The following is a 22597-nucleotide window of genomic DNA, read 5'->3' on the forward strand; positions in this document are numbered from 1 at the left end:
CTTATCTAAAGTGACCACTCTCCTTACAATGTGTATGATAATCAAGGTGGGCCATTTCCAGCACAAATCCAGGGTTTAACAAGAACGTTTAAGGAGGAGGGGGGGTAGGAAAAAACAAGGGGAAATGGGTTACCTTGCATAATGACTTAGCCACTCCCAGTCTCTATTCAAGCCTAAGTTAATTGTATCAAATTTGCAAATGAATTCCAATTCAACAGTTTCTCGCTGGAGTCTGGATTTGAAGTTTTTTTGTTGTAATATCACAACTTTCATGTCTGTAAACGCGTGACCAGAGAGATTGAAGTGTTCTCCGACTGGTTTATGAATGTTATAATTCTTGACATCTGATTTGTGTCCATTTATTCTTTTATGTAGAGACTGTTCAGTTTGACCGATGTACATGGCAGAGGGGCATTGCTGGCGCATGATGGCATATATCACATTGGTGGATGTGCAGGTGTGAATGAGCCTCTGATAGTGTGGCTGATGTGATTAGGCCCTATGATGGTGTCCCCTGAATAGATATGTGGGCACAGTTGGCAACGGGCTTTGTTGCAAGGATAGGTTTCTGGGTTCGTGGTTCTGTTGTGTGGTATGTGGTTGCTGGTGAGTATTTGCTTCAGGTTGCGGGGCTGTCTGTAGGCAAGGACTGGCCTGTCTCCCAAGATTTGTGAGAGTGTTGGGTCATCCTTCAGGATAGGTTGTAGATCCTTAATAATGCGTTGGAGGGGTTTTAGTTGGGGGCTGAAGCTGGAAATGGCCCAACTTGATTATCATACACATTGTAAGGAGAGTGATCACTTTAGATAAGCTATTAAGGATAAGGAGTCCAGGAGAGCTGGCTGTATTTCAAGGAATCCCTGTTGAGGTTACAGGGACAAACCATCCCAATGAGTCGAAAGAATAGTAAATATGGCAGGCGACCAGCTTGGCTTAATGGTGAAATCCTAGCGGATCTTAAACATAAAAAAGAAGCGGAAGGTTGGACATATGACCAGGGAAGAGTATAAAAATATTGCTCGGGCATGTAGGAATGAAATCAGGAGGGCCAAATCGCACCTGGAGCTGCAGCTAGCCAGAGATGTTAAGAGTAACAAGAAGGGTTTTTTCAGGTATGTTGGCAACAAGAAGAAAGCCAAGGAAAGTGTGGGCCCCTTACTGAATGAGGGAGGCAACCTAGTGACAGAGGATGTGGAAAAAGCTAATGTACTCAATGCTTTTTTTGCCTCTGTTTTCACTAACAAGGTCAGCTCCCAGACTGCTGCGCTGGGCATCACAAAATGGGGAAGAGATGGCCAGCCCTCTGTGGAGATAGAGGTGGTTAGGGACTATTTAGAAAAGCTGGACGTGCACAAGTCCATGGGGCCGGACGAGTTGCATCCGAGAGTGCTGAAGGAATTGGCAGCTGTGATTGCAGAGCCATTGGCCATTACCTTTGAAAACTCGTGGCGAACCGGGGAAGTCCCGGATGACTGGAAAAAGGCTAATGTAGTGCCAATCTTTAAAAAAGGGAAGAAGGAGGATCCTGGGAACTACAGGCCAGTCAGCCTCACCTCAGTCCCTGGAAAAATCATGGAGCAGGTCCTCAAGGAATCAATCCTGATGCACTTGCATGAGAGGAAAGTGATCAGGAACAGCCAGCATGGATTCACCAAGGGAAGGTCATGCCTGACTAATCTAATCGCCTTTTATGATGAGATTACTGGTTCTGTGGATGAAGGGAAAGCAGTGGATGTATTGTTTCTTGACTTTAGCAAAGCTTTTGACATGGTCTCCCACAGTATTCTTGTCAGCAAGTTAAGGAAGTATGAGCTGGATGAATGCACTATAAGGTGGGTAGAAAGTTGGCTAGATTGTCGGGCTCAACGGGTAGTGATCAATGGCTCCATGTCTAGTTGGCAGGCGGTATCAAGTGGAGTGCCCCAAGGGTCGGTCCTGGGGCCGGTTTTGTTCAATATCTTCATAAATGATCTGGAGGATGGTGTGGATTGCACTCTCAGCAAATTTGCGGATGATACTAAACTGGGAGGAGAGGTAGATACGCTGGAGGGGAGGGATAGGATACAGAAGGACCTAGAGAAATTGGAGGATTGTGCCAAAAGAAATCTGATGAGGTTCAATAAGGATAAGTGCAGGGTCCTGCACTTAGGATGGAAGAATCCAATGCACCGCTACAGACTAGGGACCGAATGGCTAGGCAGCAGTTCTGCGGAAAAGGACCTAGGGGTGACAGTGGACGAGAAGCTGGATATGAGTCAGCAGTGTGCCTTTGTTGCCAAGAAGGCCAACGGCATTTTGGGATGTATAAGTAGGGGCATAGCGAGCAGATCGAGGGACGTGATCGTTCCCCTCTATTCGACATTGGTGAGGCCTCATCTGGAGTACTGTGTCCAGTTGTGGGCCCCACACTTCAAGAAGGATGTGGATAAATTGGAGAGAGTCCAGCGAAGGGCAACAAAAATGATTAGGGGTCTGGAACACATGACTTATGAGGAGAGGCTGAGGGAGCTGGGATTGTTTAGCCTGCAGAAGAGAAGAATGAGGGGGGATTTGATAGCTGCTTTCAACTACGTGAAAGGGGGTTCCAAAGAGGATGGCTCTAGACTGTTCTCAATGGTAGCAGATGACAGAACGAGGAGTAATGGTCTCAAGTTGCAGTGGGGCAGGTTTAGATTGGATATTAGGAAAAACTTTTTCACTAAGAGGGTAGTGAAACACTGGAATGCGTTACCTAGGGAGGTGGTAGAATCTCCTTCCTTAGAGGTTTTTAAGGTCAGGCTCGACAAAGCCCTGGCTGGGATGATTTAACTGGGAATTGGTCCTGCTTCGAGCAGGGGGTTGGACTAGATGACCTTCTGGGGTCCCTTCCAACCCTGATATTCTATGATTCTATGATTAGCAATAGGAGAGTGGGATGGGAGGAGGTATTTTTTCATGCTTTGTGTGTATATAAAGATCTTCTACACTTTCCACAGTATGCATCCGATGAAGTGAGCTGTAGCTCACGAAAGCTTATGCTCAAATAAATTGGTTAGTCTCTAAGGTGCCACAAGTACTCCTTTTCTTTTTGCGAATACAGACTAACAAGGCTTTTACTCTGAAACAAGGAGAGACTGCTGAATTGGAATTAGTTTGCAAAGTGGATACAATTAACTTAGGCTTGAATAAAGACTGGGAGTGGATGTGTCATTACACAAAGTAATGTTTACTCCCCCCATCCCCTGCTGTTCCTCAGACGTTCTTGTCAACTGCTGGAAATGGCCCACCTTGATTATCACTACAAAAGGTTCCTCCCCCCGGCCCCGCTCTCCTGCTGGTAATAGCTCACCTTACCTGATCCCTCTCCTTCACAGTATGTATGGTAACACCCATTGTTTCATGTTCTCTGTGTATATAAATCTCCCCACTGTATTTTCCACTGAATACATCCGATGAAGCGAGCTGTAGCTCACGAAAGCTTATGCGCAAATAAATTGGTTAGTCTCTAAAGTGCCGCAAGTCCTCCTTTTCTTTTTGCGAATACAGACTAACATGGCTGCTACTCTGAAACCTTTTCTTTTTAAGTCATTCTTGCTTACAGTAGAAAGTAGATCCCCACTCTTGGACCCGTGCCCAGCTGAATTCTTATCGCTCCTAATTCTGTGCTGTTAAATCTCCTCACCAGAGAGCATGGTAAATACCTAGCTTACTGGTAGTGCTACCCTCCACCCTCTGGAGCTTTTTTACTTTATTGAAGGCAGCTTCCCTCTGATGGTTGCTGTGTTGCCAGCCCTGCTCTCTTTGGGAGACATTTAAATTAATCTAACAGACGATCATCATCTGCTTAAAACAGTGGTCATTGGGTATGTTTACATGAATTCAAGCCCTGGTTTCCTCAGAAGCTGCCTATTTTAGTCTTTTCTTGTGATATTATGTACCCGCCTTGTTTTCTTAGAGGAACTGTCTAAGAAGCAGTCCAGAACCAACAAAGCTGTAAGAGAGTGAACTGGAGTCTATTCTGCCTGAACTTCAAAGCTAACAGTGGAAGAATCTTTATTTCTGGTGACAATGTAAATCGCAAAAAGAACAGTTTGATTTTCAGACCTCAGCAGAATCTACAGAGATGGCAGTTTAAAAAAAGCATTTAATTTGTAAACTGAACAAATCTGCTCTGGGCATCACGTCAGCGAGAGACTCCTACCACACACCATTTCAAAGTCATCTTTCAGATGACAACTGCAGAAAGAAAGCACAGCCTTCTTCATGAGCCTGATTCTACCAGTCTTCCACAATGGATGGACTAATGACTTCAAAAGAAGCTCACGCTCAGAAGGATTAGCCTCCGTATGAGAACGAAAATAACGCTGGAAACTAACCATTTCATATTTTATTAACAATATGGGGCATGTTGCGGCAGAAAAACTGAAGAGATCTGAAGCTGAAGCCCAATTCAGCAAGGGAAAAAATCATGTAACAGAAACATTTTAAGGAAATGCTACTTAAAATGTGTTTCAGGAAAAAGAAGAAATCAAACAATGGAGTAATGTATCTTGAGAGCATCCTGGGATGTTCCAGCACTTAAGAGCTTCTGGGTTGAAACTGACATTCAGATACACTTAGGCAAAGCCATTTGTAAACAATGATACAACAGAATAAATATTTCTAATGTCAGGCTTTCCTCAAACACACAAAAGACAAAGTGCCCTGTAGCATCAATCTGATTTTTAAAGTGCTTTGGACAAGAAGTTTTAAACATACTGGCCACCCTAGTGAACAGAAGAATAAAACAAATGGGACAGGGAACCAAACACTTAAAATTTTTGTTTTTTAAATACCCCATTCTTCTATTCTTCTCCCAACCCTTTTCTCCAGAGAGAGTTTCCAGTTGGTTGTAATTTGGAACCTAGAAAAGCGATTCCAGATTCATGCATGTCATTGCTTCATTTTCCAGTACCACAGACTCATGTCTGCTGTTGGTGACTTATTAAGTCACCCTGCAGAGACCATAAGAGATTATTAAACCAGTAGTTTTTAAATTATCATTTATATACAGACACGTCAACACCGCACTTTGAAGACACAGATGCTCCCTGCCCCAAAGAATTTATAGTGTAAATGAAACAAGCCAAACATAAAAGAAACAGGATAAGGCTAAGAAGCTGAAAGGTTTGGAGGTTGTCAATAAAGTGATCAGAAGATTGCTTGAAGAAGTAGCTTTTAATGAGTTTATGAAACTTCCCGACGGGTGGATTTTAATAAGGGACTTGACTGAGGGGAGGAGAGGCTGGATGGCAGAGAAGGCTGTTCCAGGCGCGAGGGCAGGATGATAGAAGGGCATGAATGGACTAAGGGGGAAGGACTAGGAGGAGCATATATGCGTCATATATTACAACCTTTGTCAAGGCACATATTCTGTGACAAGCTGGCTGCACGTGACACAGTGCATGGATTCTGTGACTAGAAACTCTGTGGTAGCTTCACTTAAATTAAATATTGAGATTTTAAATTCAATAAACAACGCATGATACACTCAGTAGAATGGCCCCGTGTTTAAATATTAAATTCCACTTATCCTATATTACCCCCACATTTTCAACATTGAGGTAATGCAGATTTCTGTATTTATTAGAGCTGGCCAGAAACTGGAATTCCCATTCCGTAGGAAATTCCAAACGTATTGATTGATTGATAGAGAGAGAGAAAAAACAACAAATATTGTTCTGAACTGGAACAAAAAATACATAAACATTTCCAAGTGTCCCTCAAAACAGAAATGCTGACTTTTGTTAGGGAAACATTGACGTGACATTTCATTTTGATCTTTTTGAAGTGCTTTCAACTTTCCCTGAGCTGCCTGAAGCCCTGGCAACTCATCAAGCAAGGAGTCTGGGAGGCCAGGCTCTATGGCAGCTGGTGAGCCTGGGAGCCCCACGCTCCGCAGCAGCCCTTCAGGCAGGGAGTCTGGCAGTCTAGAGACACAGCAGCCCGGCCACTGAGGAGCCAAGGAGGTGGGCAGGAAACCAGGCAGGCTTCTGATGGAAACCTGCCTGGCTTCTTTTGAAAGTTTTGTTGAAACCAACACATTCCTCTGGAACATTTCAATTTTGACAAATCAGCATTTTCTGACCAGTATTTTCTGACAAGTCAGCATCAAAAAATTTCTGACCAGCTCCTCTAGTATTTATGACGCAGAGATATTGTCAGGGAAGCTGGAGGTTTGGGTAACTGGACTGAGAACACATGGGGATTTTGTCCCCAAGAAAGGCAGTTCAAGACTGTAGGATAAGCACAGTTAGCTGGATGCTTCTGCTAACATTCTCAGTAGTGGCAATGTTAATGTTGACATTTTCACAGTCATTGTTAGGTTTCAGAATTAACAACCCCTTGAGGTGGATGAGGCAATAATAGTGACAACATCCAGAGCCATATCATAAAGGAAGGGAGGGGAAGTACTTGCAGAGAACGGCAGAAGAGGCATCTGTATATTATTCAGGAGGTGCTCACACCCTTTGTCAAGGTAGTATGCGATCTATAAGTGTTTTCTGGATCCCAATTAACCCAGCAGTACCAGGTATTACTGGCGAGCAGAAATGCCTTTTTCTTCCTGCCTATACAGTAAGATAGAAGATTATGGCCAGCTCTCTAATGTGGCCCTTTCCATGGCATTTATGTCTTTGTGACCTGTCAACTGTATTATTGTAATGAGCACTATGGGACTATCTTTAAAGACCACTCAGAAGTTTCAGCTAGTACAGAAACAGCATTAGGGAACTGGTAATACCTACTTGTTTTCCAGAAGCCACACTGGTTTCCAGTTATTTCTGAACACATGCTCTAAATGATACAATTCTAGTGTTTGTCCAGTCTAATTTGAAATGTTTCACCCTCAGCAAGTTCGCAGATGACACTAAGCTGGGGGGAGAGGTAGATAAAACTGGAGGGTAAGAATAGGGTCCAGAGTGACCTAGACAAATTGGAGGATTGGGACAAAAGAAATCTGATGAGGTTCAACAAAGACAAGTACAGAGTCTTGCTCTTAGGAAGGAAGAATCCCATGCACCGGTACAGGCTGGGGACCGACTGGCTAAGCAGCAGTTCTGCAGAAAAGGACCTGGGGATTACAGTGGACAAGAAGCTGGATATGAGTTAGCAGTGTGCCCTTGTTACCAAGAAGGCCAACAGCATATTGGGCTGTATTAGTAGAAGCATTGCCAGCAGATCGAGGGACGTGATTATTCCCCTCTATTCGGCACTGGTGAAGACACACGTGAAATACTGTGTCCAGTTTTGGTCCTCCTACGACAGAAGGGATGTGGACAAACTGGAGAGTCCAGCAGAGGGCAACGAAAATGATTAGGGGTCTGGGGCACATAACTTATGAGGAGAGGCTGAGGAAACTGGGGTTATTTAGTCTACAGAAGAGAAGAGTAAGGGGGGATTTGATAGCAGCCTTCAACTACCGGAAGGGGGGTTCCAAAGAGGATGGAGCTCAGATGTTCTCAGTGGTGGTGGCAGATGACAAAACAAGGAGCAATGGTCTCAAGTTGCAGTGGGGGAGGTCTAGATTGGATATTAGAAAACACTATTTCACTAGGAGGGTAGTGAAGCACTGGAATGGGTTACCTAGGGAGGTGGTGGAATCTCCATCCTTAGAGGTTTTTAAGGCCCAGCTTGACAAAGCCCTGGCTGGGATGATTTAGTTGGTGTTGGTCCAGCTTTGAGCAGGGAATCGGACTAGATGACCTCCTGAGGTCTCTTTCAACCCTAATCTTCTTTGATTCTAAGCAATGGGGCTAGCAGCACTGCCCTTGGAAAACAATTCCACAGTCTAACAGTCCTCACATTTAGATGATTTCTGTGGGGTTCCTCTCAGAGAGCATGTTACTTATCTGGCTGTTATAAGGTGCTGAATGCAACTGCATTGTTGTTTTCTGTATCCACTCAATAATTTTCTGCTTCAATTGACCACGCCAGATATTTTATTTGTGCTCCTCTTATCCCTCTGGAAAACTAAGTCCATGCAAAAAGTGACAGAAGAGGCTGGAACCAACCATGATCTTTCTGCTGAAAACACAAACAAAATGGATGTATCAGTGTTTAGATACGAGAATTTTTACCTTCGGACGTTTTCCATGACTTCCAGAGATCTTCCACGCTGATGAGTTTATCCTCCCCATGAAAGGTGCTGTGTTTGACTGTTGGGTCATGATAATTTAAGTCTTCCCTCAGGAACTAGAAAAAGAACACAAAGGGGTTAGTCATTAATTCATAGATTTTTAATGACCATTTAGTCAGATATCCTGCGAAACAGAAACCATAGAAAATCACCCAGTAATTTTTGCAACAAACAAACAACTTCCCAGGAAGGCTGTGGAATCCACATCACTGAGTTTTTTAAGAGCAGGTTGGACAAACACCTGTCAGGTGTTTAAGTATAATTGGTCCTGCCTCAGCATAGGGGACTGGATTTGAACTCTCGAGGTCCCTTCCAGCCCTACATTTCTGTGATTCTGTTTGTGTTATTTCATCTCTCAGAAAAATATCCAGTCTCGATTTAAAGACTTCATGAAATGGAGAATCCACCACATCCCTTGGTAAGTTGTTCCAATGGTTAGCTGCCCTCACTGTTAAAAATGTACACCTTATTTCTAGTCTGAATTTGTCAAGCTTCAGCTTCCAAGCATTGGATCGCATTTTGCCTTTTTTGCTAGATTAAAGAGACCTCAACTATCAGAAATCTCTTCCCCATGTAGGTACTTGTTGTCCATGATCAAGTCACTACTTAACCTTAAATCTCTCACCATACGGCACGTTTGCCAGACCTTGAATCATCTTGTAACTCTTTTCTGAATCCTTTTCAATTTCACCATCCTTTCTGAAGCACGGATACTAGAACCAGACATAGTATTCCAGTGATGGTCTTATTGATACTATATACAGAAGTAATCCCATCTCCCTGCTCTTACTTAAACTTGCCTTGCTTAGACATTTATACATTTAACAGTTGCATTAGTTAGGAGCCGAAGTTAGGAGCCGAAGTTCGCTTGGTTGTCTACCATTATCCCTAAGTTCAGTCTCACTGCATACAGTGTCACATCTTTTAAGTATGCCCCAAATTCTTTGTTCCTAGATGTAGGATCTTGCATTTGGCTATATTGTTCAGGTGAGCACAAGTGATCCAGATCGCACTATATAACTGCTGTCACTTACCACTCCACTAAACTTTGTGTCATCGGCACATTTTACTAGCAATGATTTTATAAAGTACACCAGAGATCATTGGCCCAATGAGCAACACTTAAAACCACCTAATCAACAGAAGCAGCCAAGGAAGAAGAGGATTTGGTGGTCTGTTACTCCCTTGATATGTTTAACTTTTTTGGAGCCCCCTGAGAAAACTAACCAGGAGAACTTCATTTTGAGAATGAAAGAAACTGAACTGAACTTGGCAAAAACTCAGGCTCAGTAGCATCAGGTTAGTGTGTTTCGAAGGTATTGATACAGAAGTATTACTCATCCCCGCTCTGGGCAGGTTATGCTGAAGTGGCTAAACATGAACATCCTCTCAAGTGCATTTGGCAAGTTCTATTTGTGGGAAGGCAAATCAGGTTGTATCCAATAAATTACTTGCAAAAGAAAGGAAATATAATTTTAAATTAATATGGAAAACTATTCAGACTTTCTGGACTCCAACCTTTTCTTTGGATTACAGTGCCCCAGGCATTCACCTGTATGTCATACAAGAAATGTAAACTACTCCAGTGCAACAAGACAAAAATATAAACGTGATTATGACCAGTTTTGATTTGCAGGTCTCTGTCAACTGACAGAGACATCACCTCAGACACTGCGAAATACAGATCTGGTATGTCAGACACTTTGCTACCAAGTCTCTAGGGCCAAGCTGCCCACAGAGTTCCAGCTTTACTTCACAAAAGCTCTTCCCTAGAGTCTCTTTCCTGCTTTGCTTCAAAGCTCACACAGAGCAGTTGGAAACCAAGAACTACGTTTTCAAAAAGATATGCCTCAGTTGCATGTGTAAAACTAGAAATTGTGGGCCCAACGGGACATGATTGCAAATGCATGGACATTAATATAGTCTATAGGCACTGCCTGATGGAACATATTATTGTGAATAAATAAAAGCACAAAAACAAGCGTGCAAGACCAGCGGCAATTCGTCTACCAAGGGCACAAAATGCCTGACTATATTATAGGTACTTACAATTAGATAATGTGACCCTTTTAAGCAGACATGCTAGTATACATCTAACCCAACTCTGCAATTTTTGTTCCTGTTTTTCTATAAATCGAAATACTAAACAAATTACAAACCCACCGTTAGAACATAACCAACTTTAAACCAGTTTCCAAAAGCTACACCACTGTAGGCAGAGACTTAATAAGAAATCCTCAGTCCTTGATTCTAAAACCAAGGTCATCCAAAGTGGATACTCAATACTGGAGTCATAGGCAAAAGAGCTGATACCAAGGTAGCCTGCCAGTGTCTTCTCACCAGCAGTGCCAGAGGCAATCAGGTGTTAAGTACCGATGAAGGCTGGAGGTTGGCTCTGCAGAGCTAAAGAGTCATAAAAAGCAGTAAAAATGTATGACCATCCTGGTCAGTAGTATATTCCTACTGCTATACTCTTATTCAAGCATGGAATTTCTATCCATAGACATTCAATGGTACAGTTTGAGTCATTTAAGATTTTTACTATATTTGACTTTCTGCTTTCTTTCACATGTAGTGCCACTCCCACACCAGCACAACCTGCTCTGTCCTTTCTATGTATCAGGGGTGCCCAAACTGCCGCTCGTGAGCATGCGGCACTTTTACAGTGAAAGTCAGGCTCACAGAGCTCCCCAGGCTCCCCCCATTCTCCGCCTACCAAACTTGGGGAAAGGAGGCTCAGCGCTTCTGCCACAGACGACTAGTGCCTGCTGAGAGTGGGGGCACAATTTAACGGTTTGCCCACCCCCCCACCCCCAACAGCTTGAGTCATGCCACATCCCTCCTCTCCAGCACACATACCCCTCTTACCCTCAGAGGCCCTTCCCTGCAGCTCCCAGATGTTAGTTCTGTGTGGAAAGGCAGAGGCAAAGAGCTGGGAGCTGCACGGAGAGGCCGGTGCTTTAGATCCATGGGGAGAGGCAGCAGCAAATGTAATGGCTCTCCCTGCAGCTCCCAGCTGTTTGCCGCTGCCTCTCCCCACAGCCACAGCTCCCAGCTTGATGGCTCCAGCAGTTGCCGTGCAGGGAGGGGGCCTGGCAGCACCCTGTGACAGAGCTGGGCCACCAAACCCTGGCAAAAGTCTGGTCATGTGCCCCCCATGTGTCACCTACAGCTTTTTCCAACCAAAGGTGGTGGTGGTGGGGGGTGTCTCGTGGCTTCAGCCCTGCACGGTATGTGTGCCGGGCCTGGCTCATTGCTTCAACAGGAGCAGGGCTGAAACCCCAAGCCCTGGCAGACACCCCGAGTCCCAGCAGGCATGCCCTGGCTCTTGAGCTTCTGAAGATTGTCCTATGCAGCTTGGATGGTCAGTAAGTTTGGCCACTCCTGCTATGTATTTTGTACCCTGGTATCACCATGTCCCACTGATTATCATCATTCCACCAAGTTTATGTGATGCCTGTTATATCAATATCTTCATTTAATACCAGGCACTCAGGTTCACCCATCTTAGCATTTGGACTTCTACCATTTGTATACAAGCACTTATAAAATCTGTCACTTTTTAGCATTACGTGATGTAATTGAATGGGACTCTCTCTCGTTTGACTGTTTCTCTTCAGTTCATACCTGTACTTTATCAACTTCTAGCCTCTCCTCTTTAGTAGGATATAGTGAATCCCCGTTAACAGATCCTCCCCAAGGCATATTTCCATCCAAACCATGTGCTCCTCCACATCTCTCGGCTTTCCACAAACTCTTAGTTTAAAAACTCCACTACGACCTTTTTAATTTCACATGCCAGCCATCTGGTCCCATTTTGGTTTAGGTGGAGCCCATCCTTCCTGTATAGGCCTTTCCCAAAAGTTTCCCCACTTCCTAATAAACTTAATTCCCTTCTCCATACACCATCATCTCATCCACACATTGAGACCCTGCAGTTCTGCCTGTCTAACTGGCCCTGCACATGGAACTAGAAGCATTTCAGAGAACGCTACCAATGAGGTCCTGGACTTCTCTCTCTTACCTAGAAGCCTAAATTTGGCCTACAGAACCTCTCTTCTACCTTATACGCGCAATCAATTGAAACTTGCATCAGGACACACTGTTTGAGCTTGACCAACTTTATTTCATTACTCCACACCCTTGCAGCAGAATGCAGGACTCTATGGATGATGATCCGTGAAGGCAATTTCACAAAAGAGAAAAAACAGACTCTCTTTGGTGGTTATTAGTGAAATTAGGCAAGCAGAATCTCTTATTACCAGAAACTCTAAGGGACGTACATTGCTCTGTTTTCAAATTTATTAGGTGCTTATGCTGCACTTATACAAGACAATATGTATACAGACACTGCATACTATACAGTACTCTTAAAATTCATTTTTTTGCTCTGAATAGCTCTGCTGAATAGTGGTGAAAAGACCATATTGATTTAGCTGCACATTTTGAAGTTACAAAGGCTGGGGGAAAAAATCTGACCCACAACACCATGTAACATCAGTTCTTCTCAGCAGTACTAGTTTATGCTCCATTATGGTTATAAACTTCACAGGACACTAAGCCATCACTCCCATTCGAGGGAGAATAGCTTTAAGTTAGTAAATAGGTGAGCCAAAGAAGGGAGCAAAACAAAAGATGCAAACTTGTCTATTTCCCCCTTTTTTGATTTGTGACCTACATGGGGTATGCAGCAATGTCATCTGGAGTTGCCACAACGGGCTGCTAAGAGTGCCTGTAAACACCCACAGGGACACAGGGGATCAGCTGTTGCTCTGTATATTTAGCTCAGGGAGCACAGAAAGGAAAAGTGATCTCTCAGCTTTCCTTAAACAGAGCACCATCAAAACAGATTTTGGAGTACTCTCAGAAGAGGACAGTGTTGTACGGGATTTTCAACTTCTCTCATGGAAGGAGAGAGCTGGATTTGATAGTGTTATAAGACTCCCAACTCCTCTGACAAGCTGTTAAGGTGACCTATTAGTGACCTGCACAAAGAGTAGAGGCACAATACACCACAACTTTATTTCCTACTGCATCTTTCAGACAAACTAACTGCTTTGACACATTAAAGGCAGTTAAATTATGAAAAATGGAAGCACACTTGAGTGTTAAAAATTAGATTTCCCTTTCTGTAGCTGTTTGCAGAGAAGATCACCAAGTGCATAGGAACCACAGAGTGTGTTGCCATCACATTACAGAACAAAGAGATTTCAACTGAGGCAAGCTTGAATACGCATGTGATAACTTCACAGATAAATTTACATTCTCCTATATGGCAGCTTCACAGTGTAGCCAACAAACGCCTCTAAAGCAATTTCAATGTCAAAAATAACCCCAAAAAGAGAGCATATAATTTGGAAGCAAGATGAAAAGAATTACCATTACAGGGAATGGTGAGCATAAGCAGAAGAGACCACTGCTGGACACAGCAGTCAACAGCCACTCTGCATTGTTATACTTTCTTTTAAAGTCATTTGGTGTTCAAAACCAACTGGAATGAGAATTGTGAAACACAGCAAGAGCTGTCAAATGTCAACACATGTAAGAGAACACCATCTGTACACGTGAAAAGGAACAAGGGACTAAGAACCTGGCTAGCACTGTGCAGAAAAAGCATTTACATTAAGGGGTGAACAGGTTCCATAAGAACATAAGAACAACCATACTGGTCCATCTAGCCCAGCATCCTGTCTTCCAACAGTGGCCAATGCCAGGTGCTTCAGAGGGAATGAACAGAACAGGCAACCAGCAAGTGATCCAACCCCTGTCGTCCACTTCCAGCTTCTGGCAATCAGAGGCTAGGGACACCCAGAGCATGGGGTTGTATCCCTGACCATCTTGACTAACAGCCAAGTACAGACAACTTGAGGATTTCAATAAAGTGAGGTGCTTGGGGGGGCGGGGGCGCAAAGAAAATATGGGAGCTCCTAATTTCTAGCATATGGCCACACAGATCATGTGCAATATACAAGTGAAAGTGTTCAAGTCACTGTAACTAAAAAGAAAAGGAGTACTTGTGGCACCTTAGAGACGAACCAATTTATTTGAGCATAAGCTTTCGTGAGCTACAGCTTACTTCATTGGATGCATTCCGATGAAGTGAGCTGTAGCTCACGAAAGCTCATGCTCAAATAAATTGGTTAGTCTCTAAGGTGCCACAAGTACTCCTTTTCTTTTTGCGAATACAGACTAACACGGCTGCTACTCTGAAACCTGTAATTAAAAAGTTACTGATAAATAGCATCAGATAACTACCCTTTCACAAATCTCTGAGGTATCACTACTAGGCTTCAACGTTAACACCCAGGGTAGCTAAACAGGAGCAAGTCCAACATTAATCAGAACTATTGTTTCTGGCTGTCTGCAGACTCTGACATCACTATAATGGTTACTTTAGGGTCACAGCCAGAAAGTTTTCTTTTGCAACCACAAGCTTCAGAGACATTTTTAAAATGAGAATTTCAGATTCTTGAGAGCAATTATGTGGCACCTTAAGAAAAAAATGCATAATTATAAATCAATTTACATATTTGCATGATCTCATTAAACATTTTAACCCTCTGGCTGCTAAACTTTGTGAAAGGTTCATCTACCTCTTCACAAAGCTGCTTTATATCCGTAGGTATCTGCATCCGCGGATGCGGATATCCGCAGACCATTTCTGTGGATTACTGATCGGATGCAGATACAAATTTTGTATCTAGAGCCCTGCAAATCTGCGGATATCCACGGATCATTTCTGCAGATCATGGATCAGATACCGATACAAATTTTGTATCCGGCTCTACAAATCTTGGCTGCAGATATTTTGGTCACTATAGACCTGGAACTTAAATAGAAAAAACATCCCACAAACTAAAGTTTGTTCAATTAAGTCATAAGACATAGGTGTCCTTAAACGGAACTGGAACCACCTTTGACTGAGTATGATCACAAATAGGTTGCTAATTAGAAGGGTTTTCCCATAAGAGCCCGGGCTCTCTTTGTAATTGGGGTCACTGCTATCATCTTTAAACTTGATGAAAATTCATCTCCACAAAAGGAAAAAACATGATGCTTTAAAAGGACAGTTGAAGGTTGACTGACAAATTTTCACTGGTCTTAAATATAGTTTTTAAAAAAAAAATAGACCTTAATTTAGAAAAAAAAGTGCCAATTACATCCCCCATGGAAAAGATGGCTGCAGTGTGGATAAAATCCCAATTTCTCAATTGAGCAAAGACTAAGGGCTAGTCGTCTACACTGGCAATGCTAAAGTGCTGCCCCGGCAGCACTTTAACATGCCTTGTGTGGTCATGGCGCAACGCTGGGAGAGAGCTCTCCCAGTGCTCTCAAAAAACCACCTCCACGAGGGGCGTAGCTCCCAGTGCTGGTGCACTGTCTACACTGCCGCTTTACAGCCCTGAAACTTGCTGCCCTCGGGGGGGAGGAGGTGGTTTTTCACGTCCTGAACAAGAAAGTTGCAATACTGTAAATTGCCAGTGTAGACAAGCCCTAACTCACTACAAAGCGAGAACACTGGGTTTCATTTGCACTCATGAGCATGTGGACATCACAACTGCCCATAGCTCTGCAACTCAAGCCTGCTCACAAGAATGGAGCCAGCTAAGTGGAGGGATAACTCAACATTCAAAAAATGCCAGCAGGACGACTTTCAGGCCTGCTGGCCTTTCAGAACATCTGTTGAAGATATACGAATTCTCACGGAGGTGACTGCACTCAATCTTCAAAATCATCCCTGACCTCCCCCTCACTAGTTCATGAAGTAAGCTAACAGAGGAAACTATTAAAGATGGACAGAAACGCAACTGACTCAGAAACAGGGCCTTTCCAGCATTAGGGATATTTCACTACAATCCAGTAGCTGACTGCCAATTTGCGCACTATGGAATTGGAAAGCAATTCTAAGGCTCTGATTTTATGACAATGTGTCTGGCCCAGGACTAAGGGCTCTTATATTACGCACAAATAAGCCCATTTTCAACAGAACCTGAAAAGCCTGACAGCAACCCAAATTATGTCTACAAAGCAAAAAATACCCAACCAAACCCTGCATCAGAGAGTCTTAGAGCTCAGGTCAACTAACTAGGGCTCACAGGGATCACGCTAGAGAACTTCCCTTGGCCTACATCATTATGTGTACTTCCGCACACAAGAAACAAATAGTTCCCCTTTGATGTCACTGCTTACCAGTAAACTAGACGGCTGGATTGTCCAGCTTCCCTGATGCGTGAGCTTCTGAAGGTTTTTCCAGTTGCCTTTCTGTCCACACCAACTCGGTGGGTATCTCAGGCCAAGCCTTTGCTCCTTGTGTCAATTGTGGACAGGTACAATAATGGCATTGTCCAAACGGACTATTGCCTCAGTCGTTTTCACACATTTACTGAAATGGCCTGACATTCTACAGTTATTCTCAGGATAATCTCATGTCCTGGGAGAACATAAGAACAGCCACATTGGGTCAGACCAAAGGTCCATTTAGCCCAGCATCCTGTCTTCCGACAGCGGCCAATGCGAGCTGCCCCAGAGGAACTGGACTGAACAGAACAGGTAATCATCAAGTGATCCATCCCCTATCGCCCATTCCCAGCTTCTGGCAAACAGCCTTTGGACACCATCCCTGCCATCCTGGCTGATAGCCATTGGTGGCCCAATCTTCCGTGAATTTATCTAATTCTTTTTTTAACCCTGTTATAGTCTTGGCCTTCACAACATCCTCTGGCAAGGAGTTCCACAGGTTGACTGTGCGTTGTGTGAAAAAAAATATTTCCATTTGTTTGTTTTAAATCTGCTGCCTATTAATTTCATTTGGTGGCCCCTAGTTTTTGTGTTATGAGAAGGAGTAAATAACACTTCCTTATTTAATTTCTCCACACCAGTCATGATTTAATAGACCTCTATCATACCTCCCTTAGTCGTCTTTTTTCCAAGCTGAAAAGTCCCAGTCTTTTTAATCTCTCCTCATACGGAAGCCGTTCCATACCCCTAATTATTTTTGTTGCCCTTTTATGAACCTTTTCCAAGTCCAATATATCTTTTTTGAGATGGGACGACCACATCTGCACACAGTATACAAGATGTAGGCGTACCATGGATTTATACAGGGGCAATATGACAGATAAGACAGAAACTATCCCTTTCTTAATTATTCCCAACATTCTGTTCGTTTTTTTGACCGTCGCTGCACACTGACTGGATGTTTTCAGAGAACTATCCACAATGACTCCAAGATCTCTTTCTTGAGTGGTAACAGCTAATTTAGACCCCATCATTTTATATGTATAGCTGGGATTATATTTTCCAACGTGCATTATTTTGCACTTATCAACACTGAATTTCATCTGCCATTCTGTTGCCCAGTCACCCAGTTTTGTGAGATCCTTTTGTAGCTCTTCGCAGTGTGCCTGGGACTTAACTATCTTGAGTAGTTCTGTATCATCTGCAAATTTTGCCACTTCGCTGTTTAACCCTTTTTCCAGAACATTTATGAATATGTTGAATAGAACTGGTCCTGATACACACCCCTGGAGGACACCACTAGTGACCTCTCTCCATTCTGAAAATTGACCATTTATTCCTACCCTTTATTTCCTATCTTTTGATCAGTTACCAATCCATGAGAGGACCTTCCCTCTTATCCCATGACTGCTTACTTTGCTTAAGAGCCTTTGGTCAGGGACCTTGTCAAAGGCTTTCTGAAAATCTAAGTACACAATATCCACTGGATCCCCTTTGTCCACATGCTTGTTGACCCCCTCAAAGAATTCTAGTAGATTGGTGAGGCATGATTTCCCTTTACAAAAACCTATTCCCCAACAAATTATGTTCATCTATAAGTGTGACAATTTTGTTCTTTACTATAGTTTCAACCAGTTTGCCCAGTACTGAAGTCAGTCTTACCGGCCTGTGATTGCCAGGGTCTCCTCTGGAGCCCTTTTTAAAATTGCTGTCACATTAGCTTTCCTCCAGTCATTTGGGACAGACACTTATTTAAATGATAAGTAACAGATGACGGTTAGTAGTTCTGCAATTTCACATTTGAGTTCTGTGACAAAGTTCCTGCTCTACTTTGGTGGGTCTTGCACTTATTGGCGGACTTGCTCGCCTTGGAGCTTCACGGCAGCCCTCAGCTTGGCCTTTTTTCTGAACTCACAGTCCAGGTCGACGACTCCTGTGTCTGACCAGGAGTTGGGAGGATTTGGGGGGAACCCGGGCCCGCCCTCTACTCCGGGTTCCAGCCCAGGGCCCTGTGGAATGCAGCTGTCTAGAGTGCCTCCTGGAACAGCTGTGCGATAGCTACAACTCCCTGGGCTACTTCATTGAATCACAGAATATCAGGGTTGGAAGGGACCTCAGGAGGTCATCTAGTCCAACCCCCTGCTCAAAGCAGGACCAATCCCCAACTAAATCATCCCGGCCAGGGCTATGTCAAGCTTGACCTTAAAAATATCTAAGGAAGGAGATTCTACCACCTCCCTAGGTAACGCATTCCAGTGTTTCACTGCCCTCATAGTGAAAAAGTTTTTCCTAATATCCAACCTAAACCTCCCCCACTGCAACTTGACACCATTACTCCTTGTTCTGTCATCTGCTACCATTGAGAACAGTCTAGATCCATCCTCTTTGGAACCCCCTTTCAGGTAGTTGAAAGCAGCTATGAAATCCCCCCGCATTCTTCTCTTCTGCAGACTAAACAATCCCAGTTCCCTCAGCCTCTCCTCATAAGTCATGTGTTCCAGACCCCTAATAATTTTTGTTGCCCTCCGCTGGATGCTTTCCAATTTTTTCACATCCTTCTTGTAGTGTGGGGCCCAAAACTGAACACAGTACACCAGATGACGCCTCACCAATGTCGAATAGAAGGGAATGATCATGTCCCTCGATCTGCTGGCAATGCCCCTACATATACATCCCAAAATGCCATTGGCCTTCTTGGCAACAAGGGCACACCGTTGACTCATATCCAGCTTCTCGTCCACTGTCACCCCTAGGTCCTTTTCTGCAGAACTGCTGCCAAGCCATTCGATTCCTAGTCTGTAGTGGTGCATGGGATTCTTCCGTCCTAAGTGCAGGACTCTGCACTTGTCCTTGTTGAACCTCATCAGATTTCTTTTGGCCCAATCCTCTAATTTGTCTAGGGCCCTCTGTATTCTATCCCTATCCTCCAGCGTATCTACCACTTCTCCCAGTTTAGTGTCATCTGCAAACTTGCTGAGGGTGCAATCCACACCATCCTCCAGATCATTTATGAAGATATTGAACAAAACCGGTCCCAGGACCGACCCTTGGGACACTCCACTTGATACCACCTGCCAACTAGACATGGAGCCATTGATCACTACCCGTTGAGCCCGACAATCTAGCCATCTTTCTATCCACCTTATAGTCCATTCATCCAGCCCATACTTCTTTAACTTGCTGGCAAGAATACTGTGGGAAACCAGCTCAAAAGCTTTGCTAAAGTCAAGGAACAACACGTCCACCGCTTTCCCCTCATCCACAGAGCCAGTTATCTCATCATAGAAGGCAATTAGATTAGTCAGGCATGACTTGCCCTTGGTGAATCCATGCTGACTGTTCCTGATCACTTTCCTCTCCTCTAAATGCTTCAGAATTGATTCCTTGAGGACCTGCTCCATGATTTTTCCAGGGACTGAGGTGAGGCTGACTGGCCTGTAGTTCGCAAGATCCTCCTCCTTCCCTTTTTTAAAGATGGACACTACATTAGTCTTTTTCCAGTCGTCCGGGACTTCCCCTGATCACCATGAGTTTTCAAAGATAATGGCCAATGGCTCTGCAATCACAGCCGCCAACTTCTTTAGCACTCTCAGATGCAGCGCATCCGGCCCCATGAATTTGTGCTCGTCCAGCTTTTCTAAATAATCCCGAACCACTTCTTTCTCCACAGAGGGCTGGTCACCTTCTCCCCATGCTGTGCTGCCCAGTGCAGCAGTCTGGGAGCTGACCTTGTTCGTGAAGACAGAGGCAAAAAAAGCATTGAGTACATCAGCTTTTTCCACATCCTCTGTTACTAGGTTGTCTCCCTCATTCAGTAAGGGGCCCACACTTTCCTTGACTTTCTTCTTGTTGCTAACATACCTGAAGAAACCCTTCTTGTTACTCTTAACATCTCTTGCTAGCTGCAACTCCAGGTGTGGTTTGGCCTTCCTGATTTCACTCCTGCATGCCCAAGCAATATTTTTATACTCTTCCCTGGTCATTTGTCCAGTCTTCCACTTCTTGTAAGCTGCTTTTTTGTGTTTAAGGTCAGCAAGGATTTCACTGTTAAGCCAAACTGGTCGCCTGCCATATTTACTATTCTTTCTACGCATCGGGATGGTTTGTCCCTGTAACCTCAATTAGGATTCTTTAAAATACAGCCAATTCTCCTGGACTCCTTTCTCCCTCATGTTATTCTCCCAGGGAATCCTGCCCATCAGTTCCCTGAGGGAGTCAAAGTCTGCTTTTCTGAAATCCAGGGTCCGTATTCTGCTGCTCTCCTTTCTTCCCTGTGTCAGGATCCTGAACTCGACCATCTCATGGTCACTGCCTCCCAAGGTCTCATCCACTTTTGCTTCCCCTACTAATTCTTCCCGGTTTGTGAGCAGCAGGTCAAGAAGAGCTCTGCCCCTTGTTGGTTCCTCCAGCACTTGCACCAGGAAATTGTCCCCTATACTTTCCAAAAACTTCCTGGATCGTCTGTGCATCGCTGTATTGCTCTCCCAGCAGATATCAGGGTGATTGAAGTCTCCCATGAGAACCAGGGCCTGCGATTTAGTAACTTCCGTGAGTTGCCGGAAGAAAGCCTTGTCCACCTCGTCCCCCTGGTCTGGTGGGTCTATAGCAGACTCCCACCACGACATCACCCTTGGTGCTCACACTTCTAAACTTAATCCAGAGACACTCAGGTTTTTCTGCAGTTTCATACTTGAGCTCTGAGCAGTCATACTTCCCCATGGCCTCCTCCCAACACCTTCTTTATCCTCACCATAGGACCTTCCTCCTTGTGTCTGATAATGCTTGTACCCCTCAGTCCTCCAACAGTCCGCGTTCTCACTCTCAGCTCCTAGTGCCTCTTGCTCCCAGCTCCTCACACGCACACCAGAAACTGAAGTGAGCTCTTTTTTAAAAACCCAGGTGCCCTGATTAGCCTGCCTTAATTGATTCTAGCAGCTTCTTGATTGGCTGCAGGTTTTCTAATCAGCCTGTCTTAATTGTCTCCAGAAGGTTCTTGATTTTTCTGGAACCTTCCCTGTTACCTTATCCAGGGAAAAGGGACCTACTTAGCCTGGGGCTAATATATCTGCCTTCTATTACTCTCCTATAGCCATCTGGTCCAACCCTGTCACAGTTCCTTCAGAACTCTTAGGTGAATACCCTCTGGTCCTGGTGACTTATTACTGTTTAGTTTACCAATTTGTTCCAAAACCTCCTCTAATGACACCTGAATCTGAGAGAGTTTCTCAGATTTGTCACCTAAAAAGAATGGCTAAGGTTTGGGAATCTCCCTCACATCCTCAACCGTGAAGACTGATGCAAAGAATTCATTTAGTTTCTCCACAATAGCCTTATCGTCCTTGAGTGCTCCTTTATTGTCTCGATCGTCCAGTGGCCTCACTGGTTGTTTAGCAGGTTTCCTGCTTCTGATGTACTTAAACATTTTTTTGCTATTACTTTTTGAATCTTTGAACAACTGCTGTGTTTAATCTGAAGATTAAACATAAAACACAGCCATATAGGTTCACGTTTGTGAGCATCTGTATCCATTCAAATAATACGCCCAGGAGCTGGCCTCCAGCCACCAATGAAGAAAAGTTTTAAATACATGACAAAATAAGGAGGACCTTATAGCTTTGAAAGATGGAGAAAAATAACTGAACAGGCAAGTCTAGCTTCAGATGCGGATGTGTCCAGGAAGGCTAGTACTGATAATACAATTTACAAGTTCTTTACACAGAGGCAAGCTCCCGACACAGATTCCCATGTCAGCTTCTCCAATAGCAATGAATTACATCTACTAGTGAGGTGTTGCATTGCATTGTGAAGCCTGGAATCATGGTACTTTGCAATACTTAACTCTGCCAATAAGCAAACAGAGATGACAATACGTTTCCTGCAGTTGCAAAAGATCAATACAGATCTAAAGAAACAAATATTTACATAGAAATATTTGCACAGAACAATATTTGCACATAAAATGCAAATAATGCAAGCTATTCTAAAAGTAAATTCAACAAGCAAATCACTTGGATTCTGAGAGCAGATATAAATTCAAAACCTTGACTATGTTACATACTCTCCACAGAAAAGGAAAAATTATTTATGTTTAGCTTTGCTGCTTTTTCAAATTTGAATCAGAAGATGGTCACTGATTTTAAATCATCAATTCTGGAAAGGAGTATGTCAACTGAAGGGAAGTCAGAGAAGAACAACCAAAATTGT

General features: G+C 43.8%; 1 protein-coding gene across 6 annotated transcripts in view; it reads right to left on the reverse strand.

Moving 5' to 3' along the window:
• STIM1 (stromal interaction molecule 1) overlaps window positions 1-22597 on the reverse strand; it is a 202932-nt gene that overhangs the window by 72554 nt on the left and 107781 nt on the right. For all 6 annotated transcript variants that reach the window (XM_084614958.1, XM_084614955.1, XM_084614956.1 and 3 more), the window contains one exon: window positions 8097-8211. In XM_084614958.1, the coding sequence (XP_084471084.1) occupies window positions 8097-8211 (115 nt within the window). The remainder of the gene's footprint in view (window positions 1-8096; window positions 8212-22597) is intronic.

Source organism: Lepidochelys olivacea, assembly GCF_965140295.1.
Source record: "Lepidochelys olivacea isolate rLepOli2 genome assembly, chromosome: 1".
Classification (NCBI taxonomy): Eukaryota; Metazoa; Chordata; order Testudines; family Cheloniidae; genus Lepidochelys; species Lepidochelys olivacea.